This window comes from Schistocerca serialis, chromosome 1 (genome assembly GCF_023864345.2).
Source record: "Schistocerca serialis cubense isolate TAMUIC-IGC-003099 chromosome 1, iqSchSeri2.2, whole genome shotgun sequence".
Lineage (NCBI taxonomy): Eukaryota > Metazoa > Arthropoda > Insecta > Orthoptera > Acrididae > Schistocerca > Schistocerca serialis.
Genome location: NC_064638.1, coordinates 362,766,419 through 362,786,657, shown reverse-complemented (window position 1 = coordinate 362,786,657; position 20,239 = coordinate 362,766,419). Strand labels below are relative to the sequence as shown.

General features: G+C 46.3%; 1 protein-coding gene across 1 annotated transcript in view; it reads right to left on the bottom strand.

Moving 5' to 3' along the window:
- The window catches only part of LOC126473691 (uncharacterized), a 1,039,677-nt gene that overhangs the window by 53,558 nt on the left and 965,880 nt on the right, over positions 1-20,239 (bottom strand). Inside the window, exon 6 of the mRNA XM_050100967.1 lies at positions 6,644-6,853. Within this exon, the coding sequence (XP_049956924.1) occupies positions 6,644-6,853 (210 nt within the window). The remainder of the gene's footprint in view (positions 1-6,643; positions 6,854-20,239) is intronic.

Genomic DNA, 20,239 nt, shown 5'->3' with positions numbered 1-20,239 from the left:
GTTGAGGTTACGGATATGAAAGTAGCTAGGATGGTTGCAGGTACTAGTAGATGGGAACAATGGCAGGAGTGTGTCCACAATGAAGAAATCAAAGAAAAACTGGGAATGAACTCTATAGATGTAGCAGTCATGGCGAACAGGCTTAGATGGTGGGGTCATGTTACACGCATGGGGGAAGCAAGGTTACCCAAGAGACTGATGGGTTCAGCATAGAGGGTAGGAGTAATCGGGGTAGACCAAGGTCAAGGTAACTGGATTCGGTTAAGAATGATTTTGAAGTAATAGGCTTAACATCAGAAGAGGCACCAAAGTTAGCACTGAATAGGGGATCATGGAGGAATTTTATAAGGGGGACTATACTCCAGACTGAACGCTGAAAGGCATAATCAGTCTTAAATGATGATGATGATGATGGTGATGATGATGACTTTGGTAGAAGTGCAGGAATTTTGAACCAACACAACAGCAGTAACGCGACTGTGCTCTTGCGTAAAGAACTTCTAAGTGTCGTCCTGTACCCATCGCTGCAATGAGTTTCGAATCCTTTCAAACAAACCTGGATCATTTCGAAATTTTTTACACGCATTGACAAGTCTCTCCTCCAATTCTCCAACTGTGTCAACCAGAGTGGCGTACACTACACCTTAGAGGTAGCCCCAAACACAGACAGCATTGGGGTTCAGATCTGGTGATCCTGGAAGCCACGGTACAAATTTTGTTCGCCCAGTCTATCTTTCGCCACTTCGGAGCTTTAGATGTAGTCTCATCATAGCAGCAAACTGTGCTGGTGCTCCATCATGCGTGTACGACCTCCTCTGGCGTTGCTCTATGGCAGGGGTGCTCAACCTTTCTAGGATTGAGATCTGTTACATGCAGTTTAGTCCATTTAGAGATTTACCGACTTAAAAATTCATGAAGGTTCAAGTACAAAACAACACCACAGCCAATACTAATAATTTTAATCACACAAAATATGTAAAAAGTAAATTTGTCTCCATCAAAAGTTGTGGGTCTACTACTCAATTTTCAAGATATTACACAAGCGATAAAATTGAAGTACGTGTCATCACAAATAAGCGAAAAAATTGGTGAGATACTTGGCTTTACATATAATTGGCAAGTTTATTGTAATCTGGCGAATAATTAGTCAGAGCAAACCTTACTCAGCCTGAAAGATGAGGATCAGTCAGTTTATTTCTGCACTTACGTTTTACTATGTTTATTGTTGAAAACGCTGGCTCACATATATAAGTTTTTCCAAAAAAACTATAAAGCATGCACCGCAACTTCTAGTGTTAAAGTAGGTTATGGCTGTCACTATTTTCAAAAGTGATTTTCGTTGTGTGCTGACTTTAAGGAAATGTCATTTTGAAATCGAATTATTTCTTTTTCAAGTCCAGTCTCACTACAAGAGAAATGAGTGCTCATTTAACTTAAAAAATCTTCAACGTACACTTTTTGGAAAGACTGAGATATGAAAGCTTAGCCTTGAAACCTAAAAATGTTTTCAGCCTCCGTCTTCAGTCCTGTCAGGTTAGCCGTGTACTTCTTTCTAACATTCTGATCCAAAGATGTTTGTGTATTCGACAGTTATGACAATATAGGAGGAAAGTGCGTCACATTTTAATTTCTCTGCTGTCGCTGTGTCGTGGATTGTTGCGCTATTTTGACTGGGATTGTTTGCAAAGTGAGGCGGTTATCTGATATGTAAGTACAAACAGCAGACTCACTTTAGATATCACAAAGTATTTAATAGAGCATTACCTCCGCCTTGACCATTGTTGCTTCGCAAGTAGTAACCTCATCATTCAGGAAGAAAGACTGTTGGCTAAATGGTTGAAATGGCTCTGAGCACTATGGGACTTAACTGCTTAGGTCATCAGTCCCCTAGAACTTAGAACTACTTAAACCTAACTAACCTAAGGACATCACACACATCCATGCTCGAGGCAGGATTCGAACCTGCGACCGTAGCGGTCGCGCGGTTCCAGACTGTAGCACCTAGAAACAGTCGACCAATCCGGCCGGCAAAGACTGTTGCTTGGCGCGAGCGTTAAAGGCGGTGGAATGTAGATGGAGACGAAAGAGACGGAGAAAATGTTGCCAGATTTACCTACCTACAAACACCGTGCGAAACCTCATTGCCGGCCGCTGGGGTCGATCGGTTCTAGGCGCTTCAGTCTGGAACCACGCGGCTGCTACGGTCGCAGGTTGGAATCCTGCTTCGGGCATGGATGTGTGTGATGTCCTTAGGTTAGTTAGGTTTAAGTAGTTCTAAGTCTAGGGGACTGATGACCTCAGATGTTAAGTCCCATAGTGCTTAGAGCCATCTGAACCATTCTTGAAACGTCATTGTCAACAAACTGGTACTTTACAAAATTAGCTCACTTAATCTGATTTCGGACATTTTGAAAGATGGACTCATAAGCCAAGGTGATCGACCGGTCGATCACTATCGGTGGGTCGAGCATCCCTTCTCTAAGGAAACATCTTGAAGCAATCCTGCAGGATGATGCCGTAAAAACTGAAAGTAATTCAGTCCACTGAATTTGGTAATGTGTACGGTCCAATAAGACGAGTACCCCTAACTACACATTCAACGAGAAACGTCGCTGATGTGGAGACTTACGCACAGCATGTGGGTTGCAGACCAGATGATTCCAAACGTGAGAACTGTGATGGTTAAACACACCATCACGAATGAAACCTGGTTCATCTGTACATAAAATGTTATTGTCAAACGTATGACTGCCTAAAGCATGATGTGGCATCGACTGACATGACGTTATTGTAGGACCAGAGTCCGCTTCACTAAGACACTGAACTTGTTGGAGGTGGTAAGGGTACACTGCATAGCAATGTATAGCAATGTATTATTCCCCAAACACTACTGTGGTTCTTTCCGTTGATTTGTGTGGCAAGTCTCCTTCTCGAGATTCACGGAGAGAGGTCAACTGTTTCCGGCATCACATTTTCAGGTACATGTGTAATTCGTACAGGACTACCCACTCTGCAGCATCTCGAATGCCCTCAGTTTCTCGGAGGCACTGAAGCACCTTTCGACTCTAAGGGGTGTCTTCTGGTGGGGTATGCTTCTTGGTACAAGTGTGCCGCCTCATGCCCATGCCATTAGTCCTACCATACATGAAATGCATATATGCGCATATTCCTCGTTACTATAACGTGCCGTGTATCACCAACACTCCGTTGAGTGATAAATGCGGAGGACACGGGAATACTGCGTGCTCGTGTGAAACAGCGATAGCAGCGTGTGATATGTTGCCTCGTTGTAGGTCTCCATTTGGCCATCTGATCAAATGGTGCAATATCCAGGTATGTGGGGCATTCGGACGTGACAGCTACCTGCATGGAAATGTGAGAGCAGGCATACACGTCGTCAAGGTCCTGGTCGACGACGTCTGACAACTACAAAGGAGATCACCGCACTGTGCACCAATCACATCGTAATTCCTTCATATCCGTGGCTGCCATTTGAGAACAAGTCATGTACTCCCTGCAATATCCTGTGTCATCCAGCACTATTGGTCAGAGAATAGCAGCAGCCAGACTAGGGAATCATTGCTCCGCGAATAGCTTTCATTAAAAACTCAACACAAATGGCTGCATTTTGGAGTGATGCCATGACCGTGGAGCAGGGACTGCTGATGAATGGCGTCTCATTGTGTTCAGCGATGACTCGCGGTTGGCGCTACCTCAAAGACCATCATTGGCGAGTATGGCGACGACCTGGGCAGAAACCACATTCTTAGAAGATTTGGAGAGCCGCAGCGGTGTTACTCCTTGCATCGTGGTGTGGGAAGCGATTGGGTATTACTTAAGATCACGGCTGGTAGTGACTGAACGAACGCTGACCGCACAACGGTACATCACGGACATCCTGTGTTCTCATGTATTACCTCTCGTGCGACAGTATCACGATGCCTTTTTTCATCAGGTCAATACTAGTCCACACGTGGCACATGTCTGTGTGATGTTGAGATACTCCACAGACCTGTCCCCGACAGCACATGCACCGGTACCAGCTGCGACTTCATCTCCGTCGCATTGCAAGTATCATGATGTCAAAGAGCAGACACAAGAGTTGTGAGCCAGTTTGCCTTAGGAGAAGATACAACGGCTTCTTCCTAACCGAAACAGTTACGCATCCAGATCAGAGAATGTGCGACGTCATATTGATACGTATGCTGATACCAAGAGGCTGTCTGTAAATTTGACTATTTCGTAATGACTGAAAAACGTCACATACCCTCTCAGCCCGAGAAGTTACATTTCGCGCTCTATCCCCTTGTGGATGCTTAACTTTTTTCTGTCAGGTGGTGTATGTCAGATGGCTGATGCTTAAGGTTAGTCTGTACACACACTAAGACAAAAAACGATGCACCACGAAAGAATTATCCGGAATGGAAATCAGTAGATATGACGTATATGCACAGACAAACAAACGATTACTATTTTAGAAAAGTTGAATGATCTATTAAAGAGAAAGAACTTCACAAACTGAGCACGTCAATAACGCGTTGGTTCACCTCTGGCCCTTATGCAAGCAGTTTTTCGGGATGGCGTTGATTGACAGAGTTGTTGGATGTCCTCCTGAGGATTATCGTGCCATATTCTATCCAATTTGGGCGTTAGATCGTCAAAATCTCCAGCTGGCTGGAGGACCCCTGCCCATAATAATCCAAGCGTTCTTAATGGGGAAGAGATCCGGAGACTTGATGGCCAAGGCAGCGTTTTCCAAACACGAAGATAAGCAGTAGAAAATCTAGCCGTGTGCGGGTGGCCATTATTTTGTTTAAATGTAAGACCAGGGTGGCTTGCCATGAAGGGCAACAAAACTGGGCGTAGAATGTCGTCGACGTAAGGCCGTGTTGTTTGGGTGCCGCGGATGACAACAGAAAAAATGGCACCCGATCATTAGTACTGGTTGTCGGGCCGTATAGCGGGCGACAGTCAGGTTGGTATACCACTGCTGACCGGAGCGTCTCCAGACAAGTTTTCGGTGTGGAATCTCATTGATTGAAATATAATTGTCTTCAGGAACGAATCCCGCTTTGAAATGAGCTCCGATGATCAGCGTAAACGTTTTTGGAGACGCCCCAGACAGCTGTGGGTTACCAACCTGACTGTCACCCGCCGTACGGCCTCACAATCAGGAGTGATTGTCTGGGGTGCCTTTTATTTTCATAGGAGGACCCTTTTATGTAAACGTAGGCTTCCGCGGCCGTTGTCACAGTCAATAAAATTCTTCTGGGTTTAAGGCCGCATTGTCATCTGTAAAATTCCGACGTTTCGGGGACTGTTACAAGGCGCCTTGCTCAGGGTGTATTGCTAACTGCTGAATGAGCACTTGTTGGATACTTATATGCTATGGAGGAGTGCTGTCATGGGATGTGAGGGTGAGGAGGAAGGGTTTAGGAGTTCATTTTATTGGTCTTTGCATTACGTGTTGTCATTGGCGGAAATGGGCGTTTTCCATTGGAGTTTCCTTTACTGCTTGCTGTTGGTAGAAATCGGCGAATTCGAGACTGAGCGGCGACTACAGCGTAGCGTTGTTTACTAAATAACTGCCTAGTGTCGACTAGGCCGCGTCGGCGCTCTGCGTGCCGTCCATCGCTGTGGACTACCGCGCGCCTGTTGCTCAGCGAGAACTGTCCTACAAACCTGTCATAGTTGGCAGCCAAGACAGATGACAATGCGGCCTCAAACCCAGAAGAATTTTATTGACGAGGACCCTTTTGGTTGTCATCCCTGGCACCCTTACAGCATAGCGGTACACGCCGTTTCGTTGCCCATCATGGCAAGCCATCCTGGGCTTACATATCGGCAAGATAACGCCCACCCGCACACGGCGAGAATTTCTACTTCTTGTCTTCGTGCTTGGGAAACCCCTACCTTGGCCAGCAAGGTCGCCGGATCTTTCTCTAATTGAGAACATTTGGAGTATTATTGGCAGGCTCTCCAACCAGTTCCCTGTTTTGACGATCTAGTGCACCAACTGAACAGCATTTGCCACGATATCCTTTAGGAGGTTACCCAACAACTCTATCAATCAATGCCAAGCCGAGTAACTGCTCTCGTAGCCGGCCGGAGTGGCCGTGCGGTTGTAGGTGCTACAGTCTGGAGCCGAGCGACCGCTACGGTCGCAGGTTCGAATCCTGCCTCGGGAATGGATGTGTGTGATGTCCTTAGGTTAGTTAGGTTTAATTACTTCTAAGTTCTAGGCGACTGATGACCTCAGAAGTTAAGTCACATAGTGCTCAGAGCCATTTGAACCATTTTTGAACTGCTCTCGTAAGTGCCAGAGGTGGGTTATTGGCTAGCTCAATTTATGAAGCTCTTTCTCTTGAATAAATCATCCAAATTTTACGAAATTGTAATCATTTTTTTGTCTGTATATGTACACCACGTCTGCTGGTTTCCGTCCCATTCGGATAACTCCTTCGTAATGCGTAGTTTTTTTTTGTCACGTGTATGTATAGGTGTTAATATTATTTTGCAGATCATCTGTAAGGTCTTGTACTTGTAGCTATTGGTTGAGGTAATGGAAATTTCGACCAAGTGCACATGATGCATGTGGAGCCGAGTATCGAGTCTAGTGATAGTTGAGTGTTGGATGGCTGACCTGCAGGTTATCGAAGGCGGGCGCCTTTCGCCAGGCGGCTGCGGTGCCGGAGGTGGTGGTGGTGGAGGAGGAGGAGGTGGAGAGCCTGCTGGCGCGCACCACGTGCAGACGGCTGCCGCCCGGACCGCGCTCCTGGAACACCTCCACCTGCTGATGCCGCCGCTGCTCCACGCCGCCGGACGCGTTCGCCACGCGCCGGGAGTCCACCACCTGCACACAACACCACACATCCGCGATTTAAACATACGCAACATGAAGACGCTCGCCAGACAAAATGTTTTTTACCTCCTTAAATGAGCACACTTTGGAGTTTGGAGAGCTGTACGTGATGTAGCCAGTGGTAGTTCCACAGCTCTGTCACTTTAACTCTGCCTCGCGTATTAAAGCGAGGCTGACTCTCATCAAAAACTAACCTTACAAACTAAATATCAGTCACCCCATTAAAAGAGCAACGAGCTTGCTTTGGGGGGTTATAACTTGTGTAGAACTGGTACATGGCGGTCGGTTGGCCCTATACCGCTGACCTAAGTCATGGCAATGAAGTGTAAGTGCCAGTCTGTTGCACGGGATAAGAACAAAAATACGTCGACATGGACACACAACAGAATAACAAAAAAGATGTTGACGTGTTTTGACGCACTCATAACCATACCGTGAATGAAATTGGTCAGTTTTTTGTGTATTAGCGTGCTGTGTTTAACGTGTCCACAAGGAACGATGTAACTCTCGCAACCACGTAACACGGCGCAGAAACAGTGGTCTTAAAAAGATTCTATCTGACAGTGACCGGAGGCTAGAGTCACACCTTGCCAATAAATAAAAAATAAATGTCGTGTGACTAGGGCCTCCCGTCGGGTAGACCGTTCGCCTGGTGCAAGCCTTTCGATTTGACGCTACTTCGGCGACTTGCGCGTCGATGGGGATGAAATGATGATGATTAGGACAACACAACACCCAGTCCCTGAGCAGAGAAAATTTGTTCGTTTTCGTTCGTTGTATCTGCTCTGGGCGGACGTCGAAAGACACCCGTTTCAGTTCGTTGTTGATCCATTAACTCAGTTTTTTTTTATTACAGAGGGCAGCTAGCCCTCTGACCGAACACGCTGAGCTACCGGCATCCACTCAGCTACCGGGGGCGGTCACCTTGCCAATGTCAATTAGTTTCAAACTCCACAGGAATTGCACCTGTCAATGAATGCAGGACCATCTCAACCAGTTTTCGAGCATCGCAGTCCAGGGAGCTGTATGCAATGAACATCTTGAGTCGAATTCTACGCCAAAGGGCATTACTGACAGCGGCGCTGCGACTTCAGTGGTAAGAACAACACAAACTGGGCTGTAGCTAACTCGAGACGTGTTGTCCGACGAGTCGCGATGTTGCCTGTTGGGCGAGGCAGTGGGTGCACCGGCTGCTCACTCACGCGTTTGACTCGTAGTGTTTGGGTGTAGTGATGTGTTCGGGAAGTTTTTCGTGCCATGACGTGTGCTCACTCATTTAAGTCAATATGAATATTAACCAGGATTTTTATTTTAACGTTATCGGCGACAAAGCAGTGCCCTTTCTTCTTCATGTTCATAATGAGTATGCTCTGGACACTCCCGTCTTCCAAGGCGACAACAGCTGTCTTCATATGGCAGCACGCCTATGTTTCTATTTTTACGAACTGTCAGGCACCCTATCGCACATCTACTGGCACGCTATCCTACCCAATCTTAATCCCCTTGGAAAACACACTGGAGAGCCAAAGAAACTGATACACCTGCCTAATATTCTGTAGGGCCTCCGCGAGCATGCAGAAGTGCCGCAACACGACGTGGCATGGACTCTACTAATGTCTGAAGTAGTGCTGGAGGTAACTGACACCATGAATCCTGCCGGGCTGTCCATAAATCCGTAAGAGTACGAGGGTTGGAGATCTTTTCTGAACAGCAAATTGCAAGGCATCCCAGATAAGCTCAATAATGTTCATGTCTGGGGAGTTTGGCGGCAAGCGGAAGTGTTTAAACTCAGAAGAGTGTTCCTGGAGCCACTCTGTAGCAATTCTGGATGTTTGGGATGTCCTGTTGGAATTTCCCAAGTCCGTCGGAATGCACATGGACATGAAAGGATGCAGGTGATCAGGCAGGATGCTTACGTACGTCTCATCTGTCAGAGTCGTATCTAGACGTATCAGGGGTCCTATATCACTCCAACTGCACACTCCCCACACCATTACAGAATCTCCACTAGCTTGAACAGTCCATTGCTGACATGCAGGATCCATGGATTCCTGAGATTGGCTCCATACCCGTACACGTGCATGCTCTCGGTACAATTTGGAACGAGACTCGCCCGACCAGGCAACATGTTTCCAGTCACCAACAGTCCAATGTCGGTGTTGACGGGCCCAGACGAGTTTTGTGTCGTGCCGTCATCAAGAGTACACGAGTGGGCCCTCGTCTCTGAAAGCCAATATCGATGATGTTTCGTTGAATGCTTCGCACGCTGACACTACATGATGGCTCGGCATTGAAATCTGCAGCAATTTGCGGAAGGGTTGCACCTCTGTCACGTTGAACTATTCTTTTCAGTCATCGGTGGTCCCGTTCTTGCAGGATCTTTTTTCTGCTGCAGCGATGTCGGAGATTTGATGCTTTAGCGGATTACTGACATTCACGGTACACTCGTGAAATGGTTGTACGGGAAATTCCCCACATTATCGCTACTTCGGAGACGCTGTGTCCCATAGCTCATGTACCGACTATAACACCACGTTCAGACTCATTTAAATCTTGATAAGCTGCCATTGCAGCAGCAGTAATCGATCTAACAACAGCGCCAGACACTTATTGTGTTATACAGGCGTTGCCGACCGCAGCTCGGTATTCTGTCTGTTAACGTATATCTGTATTTGAATATGCATAGCCGGCCGCGGTGGTCTAGCGGTTCTAGGCGCGCGGTCCGGAACCGCGCGGCTGCTACGGTCGCAGGTTCGAATCCTGCCTCGGGCATGGATGTGTGTGATGTCCTTAGGTTAGTTAGATTTAAGTAGTTCTAAGTTCTAGGGGACTGATGACCGCAGTAGTTAAGTCCCATAGTGCTCAGTGCCATTTTGAATATGCATACTTATACCAGTTTCTTTGGCGCTTCAGTGTATCTAAGACTGTTTGAACACCAAGATTTGCATTTACATCGTAAATGAAATGCAGAATCAAATGCGTCGTAACTGCAAAAACAGACATACTTGTCGATTACAGCGCCATACACTACGAATGGAGGACGACGGTTCAATCCCGTCTCCGGCCATCCTGATTTAGGTTTTCCGTGATTTCCCTAAATCGTTTCAGGCAAATGCCGGGATGGTTCCTTTGAAAGGGCACGGCCGATTTCCTTCCCAATCCTTCCCTAACCCGAGCTTGCGCTCCGTCTCTAATGACCTCGTTGTCGACGGGACGTTAAACACTAACCACCACCACCAACTACGAATGGAAAACATAGGTTGAGTGAACCGTACTTAATTTTTGGCGTACAATACGAATATGCAGTAAAAATGAGGGGTTCCTGTTTGAAAATAGAAACCTGATCTCGCCGATGCAAAAGTTGTTTTTAGGAGGTAGCCAGTCGTAGCCCAGGCAGATGTCCCCTTTACTAATCTTACCTTTTCATCTTATTGTGTACGACACGTTGTTTTAGAGGTATTGCTGTAGCTGTATGAATAAGTTGGGACCATTGTGCTACTCATTTCCCTACATTTCAGCAAAGAAGGAGCCTCTTACTAGCAGGAAGAACAGAATAGAAAAAAATGCATTAACAACTGTTACGAAATCATACATCTCTTTTGTAGGGCTTAGCTGATTAGTCAAATGTAAATTACACAATGCGTTTTTGCCCGAATATTCACCTAGCGAGGTGGCTTTGTGGTTAGCACAGTAGACTCGCATTCGAGAAGACGATGATTCAAACCCGCGTCCGGCCATTCTGAGTTGGGTTTTCCCTCATTTGCGTAAATCGCTTCAGGCAAGCGCTGGGATGGTTCCTTTGAAAGGGCAAGGCCCCCTTCCTTCCACATCCTTCCTAATGCGGTGGGACCGATTTTCTCGTTGTTTCGTCCCCTCCGCCAAATCAGCCATCCGACCCGAATATTCGCAGCCAAACGAAGAGTGAGAAATAGACAGATGGGTTATGAAACTGGCCAGAGTGATAACTTGTTTTGCAAAGAAACACGTAATTGCTTGAAAGCAAAGGTACACTCCGTCCACAGGCCGTGGTGGGACCATCGGTACCGACCGACAGCCGTATCATCCTTCACTACCGGTGACAGTGAAAGTGGTATGGAAGGTTCGTGGGATCGGCCCACCGATCTTCCGGTATTATCGTGTTGTGAGCAAACATCTCTGGCAGTATCGAGACTCGATCCCAGCTCCTCCGCATGGAAGTCAGACGTGCTGACCACTCAGCTACGGAGGCAGACAATTGCTTCAAAGTAATCAGGTTAAATAAGGAAAACGTAATTAGTGATTTGAGGGAAAATTAAATATTCCACGAACAGCTGTTGCTAGCTACGTAAATGATGTGTTAAACAGTTCATATTACAGTCGTAGAATTTGAAAGTGTAGTTGAAGATATATGTGTGGTGGATTATGTAGACCAGAGGTGTCCAGCCTTTTAGCTTACGCTGATCACGCTGGAGGAAGACAAGTATTTTTATTTTTGAGCCGTACGTAATATACTTAACACTAACAATATCCAGTAACTGCTGAGAAGAAAAAGAGAAACAACTGGTATGGGCCAGTAACAGGATAGCATCGTGTGGCGGGAGTTTCAAACTGGAAATATTCAGTTCATCATAACTGAATTAAACTGAATTTTAAGGGATTTTTTTTTAACGATCGTGTGGGAGGTGCGTATTCATGGGGTGCAGTGGTACTTATTCAAAAGCGCGTCAAATTAGATAATTTATTTCACAAAATTTTTGGAAGTTTTTTGGAATATTATTTTATTTTCCGCTTTTTCTGTTTCACAACACAAAAGCAAACTGACCAAAGGTAATGGATTAACTGGATTGCAGTATGAGTATGTGCCGATATTCACGTTACGTGTTCACATATGGAGTGTTGACGAAGGAATAAGTGAAATGTAGCTGTCTGAAACCTACAGTTGCTGCGCTGTGAACTGTGTAGATTATAGAGTGCTTCCGGAGTTTATGTCCGCGGACGAGCAGTGTGGACGAATTGCAGAGGCAGCCTGTCATTGCACTGCGCTGACAGCTGGCTAGATGCGAGCAAAGGGCAGGCGGCGGCCACTGCAGGCGGGACACACCAAACCAGTCGGCGCGTCGTTAAGTGTGCCGCTGCCGCCGCGCGTTATGCAACACGCCACGCCGACGGCGAAACTCAGCCAGGCGGCAGCTGCTGGCGGCCCAGCCCGCTCAGACCGTCCTTCCCAAATCAAATGGCTCTGAGCACTATGGGACTTAACATCTATGGTCATCAGTCCCCTAGAACTTAGAACTACTTAAACCTAACTAACCTAAGGACATCACACAACACCCAGCCATCACGAGGCAGAGAAAATCCCTGACCCCGCCGGGAATCGAACCCGGGAACCCGGGCGTGGGAAGCGAGAACGCTACCGCACGACCACGAGATGCGGGCTTTCCCAAATCCATCCTTCTGCTGCCCCACGGCGTCAACTATTGAAAATTTATCTTCTACATCTTATACAGGGATACTGTAAATGATTGAGTCGTTTTCAAGGCTCTATATTTTCCCAAGTACGACCCTACCCACCTATGCCCATGGAATAACTATGGAAGATTTCGTGTAGTTGATCGTTGACGATACTTCTTTCAAGTATAAAGTGTTTCACAATATTTCGACGTTTTCAAATTTGAGTAACTCACGCTAAGAACAAGATACAGTGACAGTGGCGCCGTCTATTAGTAGTGTGGAGTGTCAGTTTTTAGCCCTTATTCATGTCGTACTGGACGATTTGCGTTCGCGCTGGAGCGGTATTTCCGCTACGGCGAATCTGTCTTGTGCGTGCAGCGTGCCTTTCGTAAGCATTTCAAGATTCAGTGTACAAATACGAGAACTATTCGGGAAGTTAGGTACGATATGTCGCGAAATGTGAAAATACAATGAGGCGCCGGCAACGGTGGCCGAGCGGTTCTAGCCGCTTCAGTCCGGAACCGCGTGACTGCTACGGTCGCAGCTTCGAATCCTGCCTCGGGCGTGGATATGTGTGATGTCTTTAGCTTAGTTAGGTTTACGTAGTTCTAAGTTCTAGGGGACTGATGACCTCAGATGTTAAGTCCCATAGTGCTCAGAGTCATCTGAACCATTTGAACTTTGAAAACAAGTGAGTCATGCATAGCATGAAGAAAGAAATTCCGGGTAAATTTTAATTTATGCATAGGACTAGAAATTTTTTATTTTCAGATGAAACATTCGATTAGATAAGGGTATATCTTTTACATGCATGCACATGGAACCTTGGGGAAACTTTTACTGCTGCACTTAGTATCAAAGTTTTCATCAACATTTCTCATAAGCTGGATGTGCCCTTCACCGGACAGACGACAAACATCCAGACGATAACCAAATCCGTCCCATACTTTTGCGAGCATATCTGGAGTTAACTGCATTCACTGCTGTCGGTATTCGGTGTCGCTGTTCACCCTTAAATGTTGGAAGGGAAGTTACATACACCAAGTCTTTCACAACAATCAACTTTTGCAAGATCTCACTGCCATCTTTTTGATCTTTAGTAGCTCGATCCTACTAATTAACCTGGATAAACTTCTATGGGTTCTGAAAAAATGGCCATATAAACAGAAGTAACGCTCTTACACAATTTAGTCATCGGAAGTTTGTGATTGTTCCCTAATACGACGATACTCTCCTGGTCCGGCTGCTTTTGCACAGAGCAATAGCACGAGGAGCAACACATTTTTTTCTCGGCCAATTTCGGTTGAAGAAATTCGGAATTTGTTGTGGGGCATTGTGGAATATTCCCGCTTCAGCCCGTGCAAAAAAATGGCTCTGAGCACTATGGGACTTAACATCTATGGTCATCAGTCCCCTGGAACTTAGAACTACTTAAACCTAACTAACCTAAGGACAGCACACAATACCCAGCCATCACGAGGCAGAGAAAATCCCTGACCCCGCCGGGAATCGAACCCGGGAACCCGGGCGTGGGAAGCGAGAACGCTACCGCACGACCACGAGATGCGGGCTCAGCCCGTGCAGTTTCATTAAATTCCGATAGGTGACACCGCCATAAGTAGCCTTCTATATGGCGTCTGTAACAGCGGTGTGTCCAAGCAGAGTGCTGTCATTCAGTTTCTTTTGGCGGGAAACCAGAGCAACGCAGATGTTTATAGGCGATTGCAGAATGTGTACGGAGACCTGACAGTGAACAATAGCCCTGTGAGCCTTTGGGCGAAGCGTCTGTTATCATCGCAACTAGGTCGCGCCAATCTATCCGACCTCTCGCGTGCCAGCCGGCTGCACGCAGCTGTGAGTCTTGCAATGTTGCGATGTGCCGACACTCTCATTCGAGGTGATCGACGGATCACAGTCGTACACCTCTCTGCATCTCACACAAGTCTGCGCACAGTGAGAGGAGCTCACAAGACTTCATTGGATCGTTCTTCCTTATCCAGCCTGCATCCCGGATCCCACAAATTTCGACTTCAATATGTTTGGACCAATGAGGGATCATTGGTACGTGTATGATGGGGGGGGGGGGGGGGGTTCCTGTTTGCAGCAAGACGTTTGCCCCAATGTCGACCAGTACAGTGATACCATGCGGGCATACAGAGCTTCCCAGTAAGGTGGCATAAGACTGTAGAATTGAACGGAGACTATTTTGAAAAATACGGTTTTGTAGACAAAAGAGTTGGGACAATATCATCTATTGGAATCCTGAATAAAACCAATCTGCTTTCAGACCGGCCATCGCACAAATAAATATGAGGGCTATTCGTTTATTAAGGTCCGTTCGTTCGAGAAATGGAAACCACAAGGAAAATCCTTTGAAACTTTGCGCAGATGTATGTCTTGCATGCCCATCGATCGCGCCATGTCGCTCTTTTCGGTTCTGAGCACACAGTGAGCACGTAAAAATGCCTTGAAAATAGTGTCTCCTGCCAAGTATGAGTGTCTGCCGAGAGTTATCGTCTGATTTCATGCAGCCCACATAACGTAACTGCGTTGCACTTCCATCTTCATCACAATTCTCGGCCGCACACTGCAAGGGCAATGAAGGCGCTCCTGAAGCGTTTTCGATGGGAAGTGTTTGATCACCCACCATTTCGCCCGGACTTGGCTCCCTCTGATTCTCGTCTCTGTTCACATGACCTGCTGGCTATGATGACATCATTTTGGTACAGACAACTAGCTACAGGACAGCGTAGAGAATTGGCGGAAAGCACAGGCAGCTGCTTGTTATAAGGGTATTGGGAAGTTGGTACAAAGCTACAACAAATGTCTAAGAGTGAGCGGCGAATATGCAGAGAACTAGTGCTGGAAGGTGTCTGATTTTCTTTGAGATTTCCATTTCGCGCCCGATCGGACCTTAAAAATCGAATAGCCCTCTTATAACAATTCTCAGTTATTATAAAATTAGGTCTTGCTTGAAAACTAAAACTGTCATCAAAACGAGTTTTCTGCACCAAATACATGGCAAACGTGATCGTAATGTAATATGTGCTTTAATCTGACATGTTACACCAAGCTGCTCTGACAGTTACGGCGATGAAAATGTAAAGTGAAACGTGAATATCGGCGTTTTGCATGCACAAAAGCTTGATTAGAGGAGAAGGCCGTATTAAGGAATTCAAATCGAATCATATACTGTATATGAAGGGATTAATCTCAGGTTGTTAAATTGCTTCCTTCTTTTTCTCTGGCAAAAGTCTGCAACGGCTAATCGCAAATGGGACAGTGCGGTCGTTAATGTGTGCTTAAACGCATGTAAGTGCTGTTTGGGTATAAAGCACTTTGATGATAGGCACACACTAAAGGTATTTTCTCATCACGTAAGCTGGAGCTTATCCCCCATGACGGAGGATGAGGACATGCGCTGCACCTCTGCGACTGGAAAAGTAATTGCAGCGCTCTGCGCACAGGAGATAGACGAGATGGTGCAGTAACCACGGCTTTACAGCAAAATGTCGACTGACTAATCACGGTCTGGCGTGATGTTAAAGCAACTCTTCGTATACTGGCCATCGGAGGGTAAACAGCGCCGTCTTACACGATGAATCTCAAAGCAATTGCTTTCGGTCATTTCGTGTACCAACGTAAAAGATACTCTTCCATGGAGGCCTGTTGCTTATACGGCTATAGCTGAACCGCTTAAATGCATGCGCTTCCAGCAATTTTGATTACATTTATTGTTACATACACCATCATCTGTTAGATTTAATAACCACGTATGAACGCGAATATTCCAGACGTAATGTAAGTTACATTTCTAACTATTCGGCGCAATCGCCGTGAATGGTTCGTCGGTTTCTTTCGTTTAAAATGTTAGTGTTATGTGATATAGACTATCCCACGTAGCTATAACTGCCTGAATTACCATACGGAATTACACCGCATTTCAGTAATTCTAAATTCACAAAGTCGCAGCTGAAATAACTTTTTTCGATCCGTTGACAATATTCATACATACGTTTTGGAAGTATCTGACTACGTCTGTTACATTTGGTTCGCAAAAAACTCTTTATTTTTTATGGAGGGAGGATACTCATAATAAATAGGACAGTGTTTAATCAATACAAACACCTCTCCTATCTTCACTCAGCTGTCCTTGGCATAACAAGTTCCATTACGTAGAATGTTTAATCCAGAAATGAAAATGAAAAACATGTATTTTCATGGTGATTATTTCATTAAACTCAGAGAAATCAAGGCATATTCGTTTATTATAAGTTTCTGGAACTCATGTTGCTAAGTCACACTAGGAGCCGCTTAGCAGTCTATTGCTAGAAGAACTTGGCATCATCAATTTCTTCTTGGTAAGTTGAGGAGGCCGCATAGTGTACAGTTCCTCGTCAGGAGGTCTTATGTCAAAGTCATGGGCTGTATTTTAATCATCTTTGCAACATGTAGCTATACAGTATTTGGGGTGTACCGCTGTGGAATTTTCCACTTTCACAAGATATGGTAAGGTATGTTATACAATCTATTTTTATGCATGTTAATGATTTTTGTGTTATTAATTTTCTAAACGCTACCGATTGTTTGTTGGTGTTTTCCATTCATTGCATGCTCAACGGAGAGGCTTGGCGTAAGCAGATGGAGCTTGTGGGTGCAGTATGAAGTTTGTTGCAACATAACTGTGACACCCTGTATATGTGAAGTAGCTGAAAGTTTTATTACGTGGCAATGACAGGTACAGTGTGGGGCAAATAAAAGTGGCCGAGACGAGTGGGTACGACTGGACGTGAATGTATACATACAACCTCACCCCGTGAGGCGTACACCACGTGTATGCCCACCACGTGATCCAGAGCGCCTCAGAGCGTAGCGCAGTGCAAAGGAGACAACGGTACTCACAGTGGAGTAGCGGGGAGGAGGAGACTAGTGTTTTAACGTCCCGTCGACAACGAGGTCATTAGAGACGGAGCACAAGCTCATATTAGGGAAGGAAATCGGCCGTGCCCTTTCAATCCTGGTATTTGCCTGAAGCGATTTAGGGAAATCACTAGTAGCGGGGAAAGTTACGTGCAACAAAGTCGTGGAAACGGTGTGGTCAGCTGTTTGCTGACAAGTTTAATGGTGTCAAAGTGCCAGAAAAGAGTGGCAGACAACATTTAGTCCGAAACTGCGGTCAGACAGGATCTGTTTTGAATAAGTCGGGAGACAATCCGAAAAGTGCCCGCGCACCAGAAAATGTGGCTGCAATTTACCAGGAAATGCTTCAGAGACCTACCAAGCTAATCCGACGCCTGCCCCAAGAGACAGGCACATCAAGTCGATCATGCGGACGAATACGCCACCTGGACCTGCACAAACAACCCTCTTGTTCATGCATTAAAACTAGCAGATGGTCCGCAGAGCCTCCAGTTTTGCCAGTAACTGTTCACTGAGCTAGCAGTGAATGGCTTGGACAGGGATCTGTTCTTTATGTCTGACGAAGCGTGGTTTCACTTGAGTCGTTATGTCAACTCACAGAATCACAAGCTCTGGGCAGCGGAGAATCAGCATAACTTCCACGAAACATCACTGCATGATCAGAAGGCTGGTGTTTGGTGTGCAGTGTCTGCCGACAGCATTACTGGCCACATCTTCTCTCATTAGACGTTGACATCGGCATGTTACATTGCCAACATTTTGAAATAATTTATGGCGGCATTAAAGGAGGAGGGAGAGACGTAAGTTACTTCCAACAGGATGGAGCAACTGCCCATACAGCCGGCCGAATCTTGTAGCACGTTTACACGATCTTCATATTTACAAAATTGTTAGCAGAGGGCCGGCCTCGGTGATCTAGTGGTTCTAGGCGCTCAGTCCGGAACCGCGCGACTGCTACGGTCGCAGGTTCGAATCCTGCATCGGGCATGGATGTGTGTGATGTCCTTAGGTTAGTTAGGTTTAAGTAGTTCTAAGTTCTAGGGGACTGATGACCACAGATGTTAAGTCCCATAGTGCTCAGAGCCATTTGAACCATTTTTTTGTTAGCAGAGGTCAGTCTGGTTGCGGCCCTAGCTGGCCACCCAGGTCACCTAATCTGTCAGTGTGCGATTAGTTTGTGTGTGGAGTTCTCAAGTATAAGTATCACAACAACCCTCATAGTCTTCAAGAACTGCAGGAGAACATTTCGGATGGGACTGCAGCAATTCTATCAGTCCATCTTCGATCTGCCTTTAACAAATTGCTGACTAGAGACCAAAAGTGCCAAGAGATGAATGGTGGTCACTTTCAACATCTGCTGTAGTCAGGTTAGTTCAAAAAAATGGTTCAAATGGCTCTGAGCACTATGGGACGTAACATCTATGGTCTTCAGTCCCCTAGAACTTAGAACTACTTAAACCTAACGAACCGAAGGACATCACACACGTCAATGCCCGAGGCAGGATTCGAACCTGCGACCGTAGCAGCAGCGCGGTTCCTGACCGAAGCGCCCGGAACGGCTCGGCCACAGCGGCCGGCACACGAATCACAATGAGCCGATGTTGTGACACACTGTTTACATGTAACGGTGAAATTCTGACTGTATATGGACCAAATCCAATGTCGTCTGCAGCCGTACTGAAACGGTGCGAACAATTTCACCAAGTCCGCACAGACATGGGTGATACGGGTTGGGAAGGAAGGCTATTGACATCAACCACAGACGACATGTCCAGGAAATCGAAGAACTGACCCGCAGCAGTCGATGACATTCCGATGATGAGAACGTTCACGTGGCTCCAGGACCAAGGAGCGGATTTCTATCGCCGAGGTACTGAACTATTTTTTGAACGTTCATATCGTTGTTTCCAGATACTTGCTGACTATATTGAAAAATGGTGTCATGTACTGTATCTCTGTCACTTTGAAGCGTAGTACAGCATCAAATAAAATTTTCTTGACATGCCATAATAACGTGAAACTTACGTTTTGAATTTTCGCTCGTACATACACTCTAAGATAAAAAAGCGACGCACCACGAAAGAGAATGGGAGGAAGTCGGTAGATGTGATATGCATGTACACATAAAGGAATATTTACAATTTCAGTAATATTGGATCATTTGATTAAGAGAAAAAAAATTGTAAATTTGTGGTAAGATCTTACGGGACCAAATTGCTTAGATCATCGGCCTCTAAGCTTACACCCTACTTAATCCAACTTAAACTAACTTACGCTATGGACAACACACACACCCATGCCCGAGGGAGGAATCGAACCTGTGGGAGCGAGGAGGGAGGGGGAGAGGGGAGGAGGGGGGGGGGGGGAGAACGCGGACATTAAGAGAAAGAGCTTCACAAATTAAGCAAGTCAATAACGCGTTGGTCCATCTCTAACCCTTATGCAAGTAGTAATTTGGCTTGGTACTGACTGACAGAGTCGCTGGATGTCGTCCTGAGGGATATCGCGCCAAATTCTGCCCAATGCCAAGATGGTTGGTGGGCCTTGTCCATATTGATTCAAATTCTCTGAACTGGGGAGAGATCCGGCGAGCTTACTGGCCAAGGTACCGTTTGGCAAGCAGTAGAAACTCTCGCCACGCGCGGGTGGGTATTATTTTGCTGATATGTAAGCCCAGGATGGCTTACCATGAAGGGCAACAAAATGGGGCGTGGAATATCGTCGACAAACGCAGTGGCACCAAAGGGATCCTGCTATGCAATGAAATGGCAGCCCCGACGATCACTCCTGGCTGTCGGGCGGTATGGCAGGCGACAGTCAGGCTGGTATCCCGCCGCTGTCCGGCGACTCTCCAGACGCGTCTTCGCTGGCCATCGGAACTCAGTTGGAAGCGGTGCTCATAACTGAAGACACTTTTACGTCAGTCAATGAGATCTCAGGCGGAACGTGGCCAACACCAATGCAAATAAGCTTGTTGGTGTACAGAACAAATGGTTGTCGGTCCAAGGGATGCCTGAGCGCAGCCCC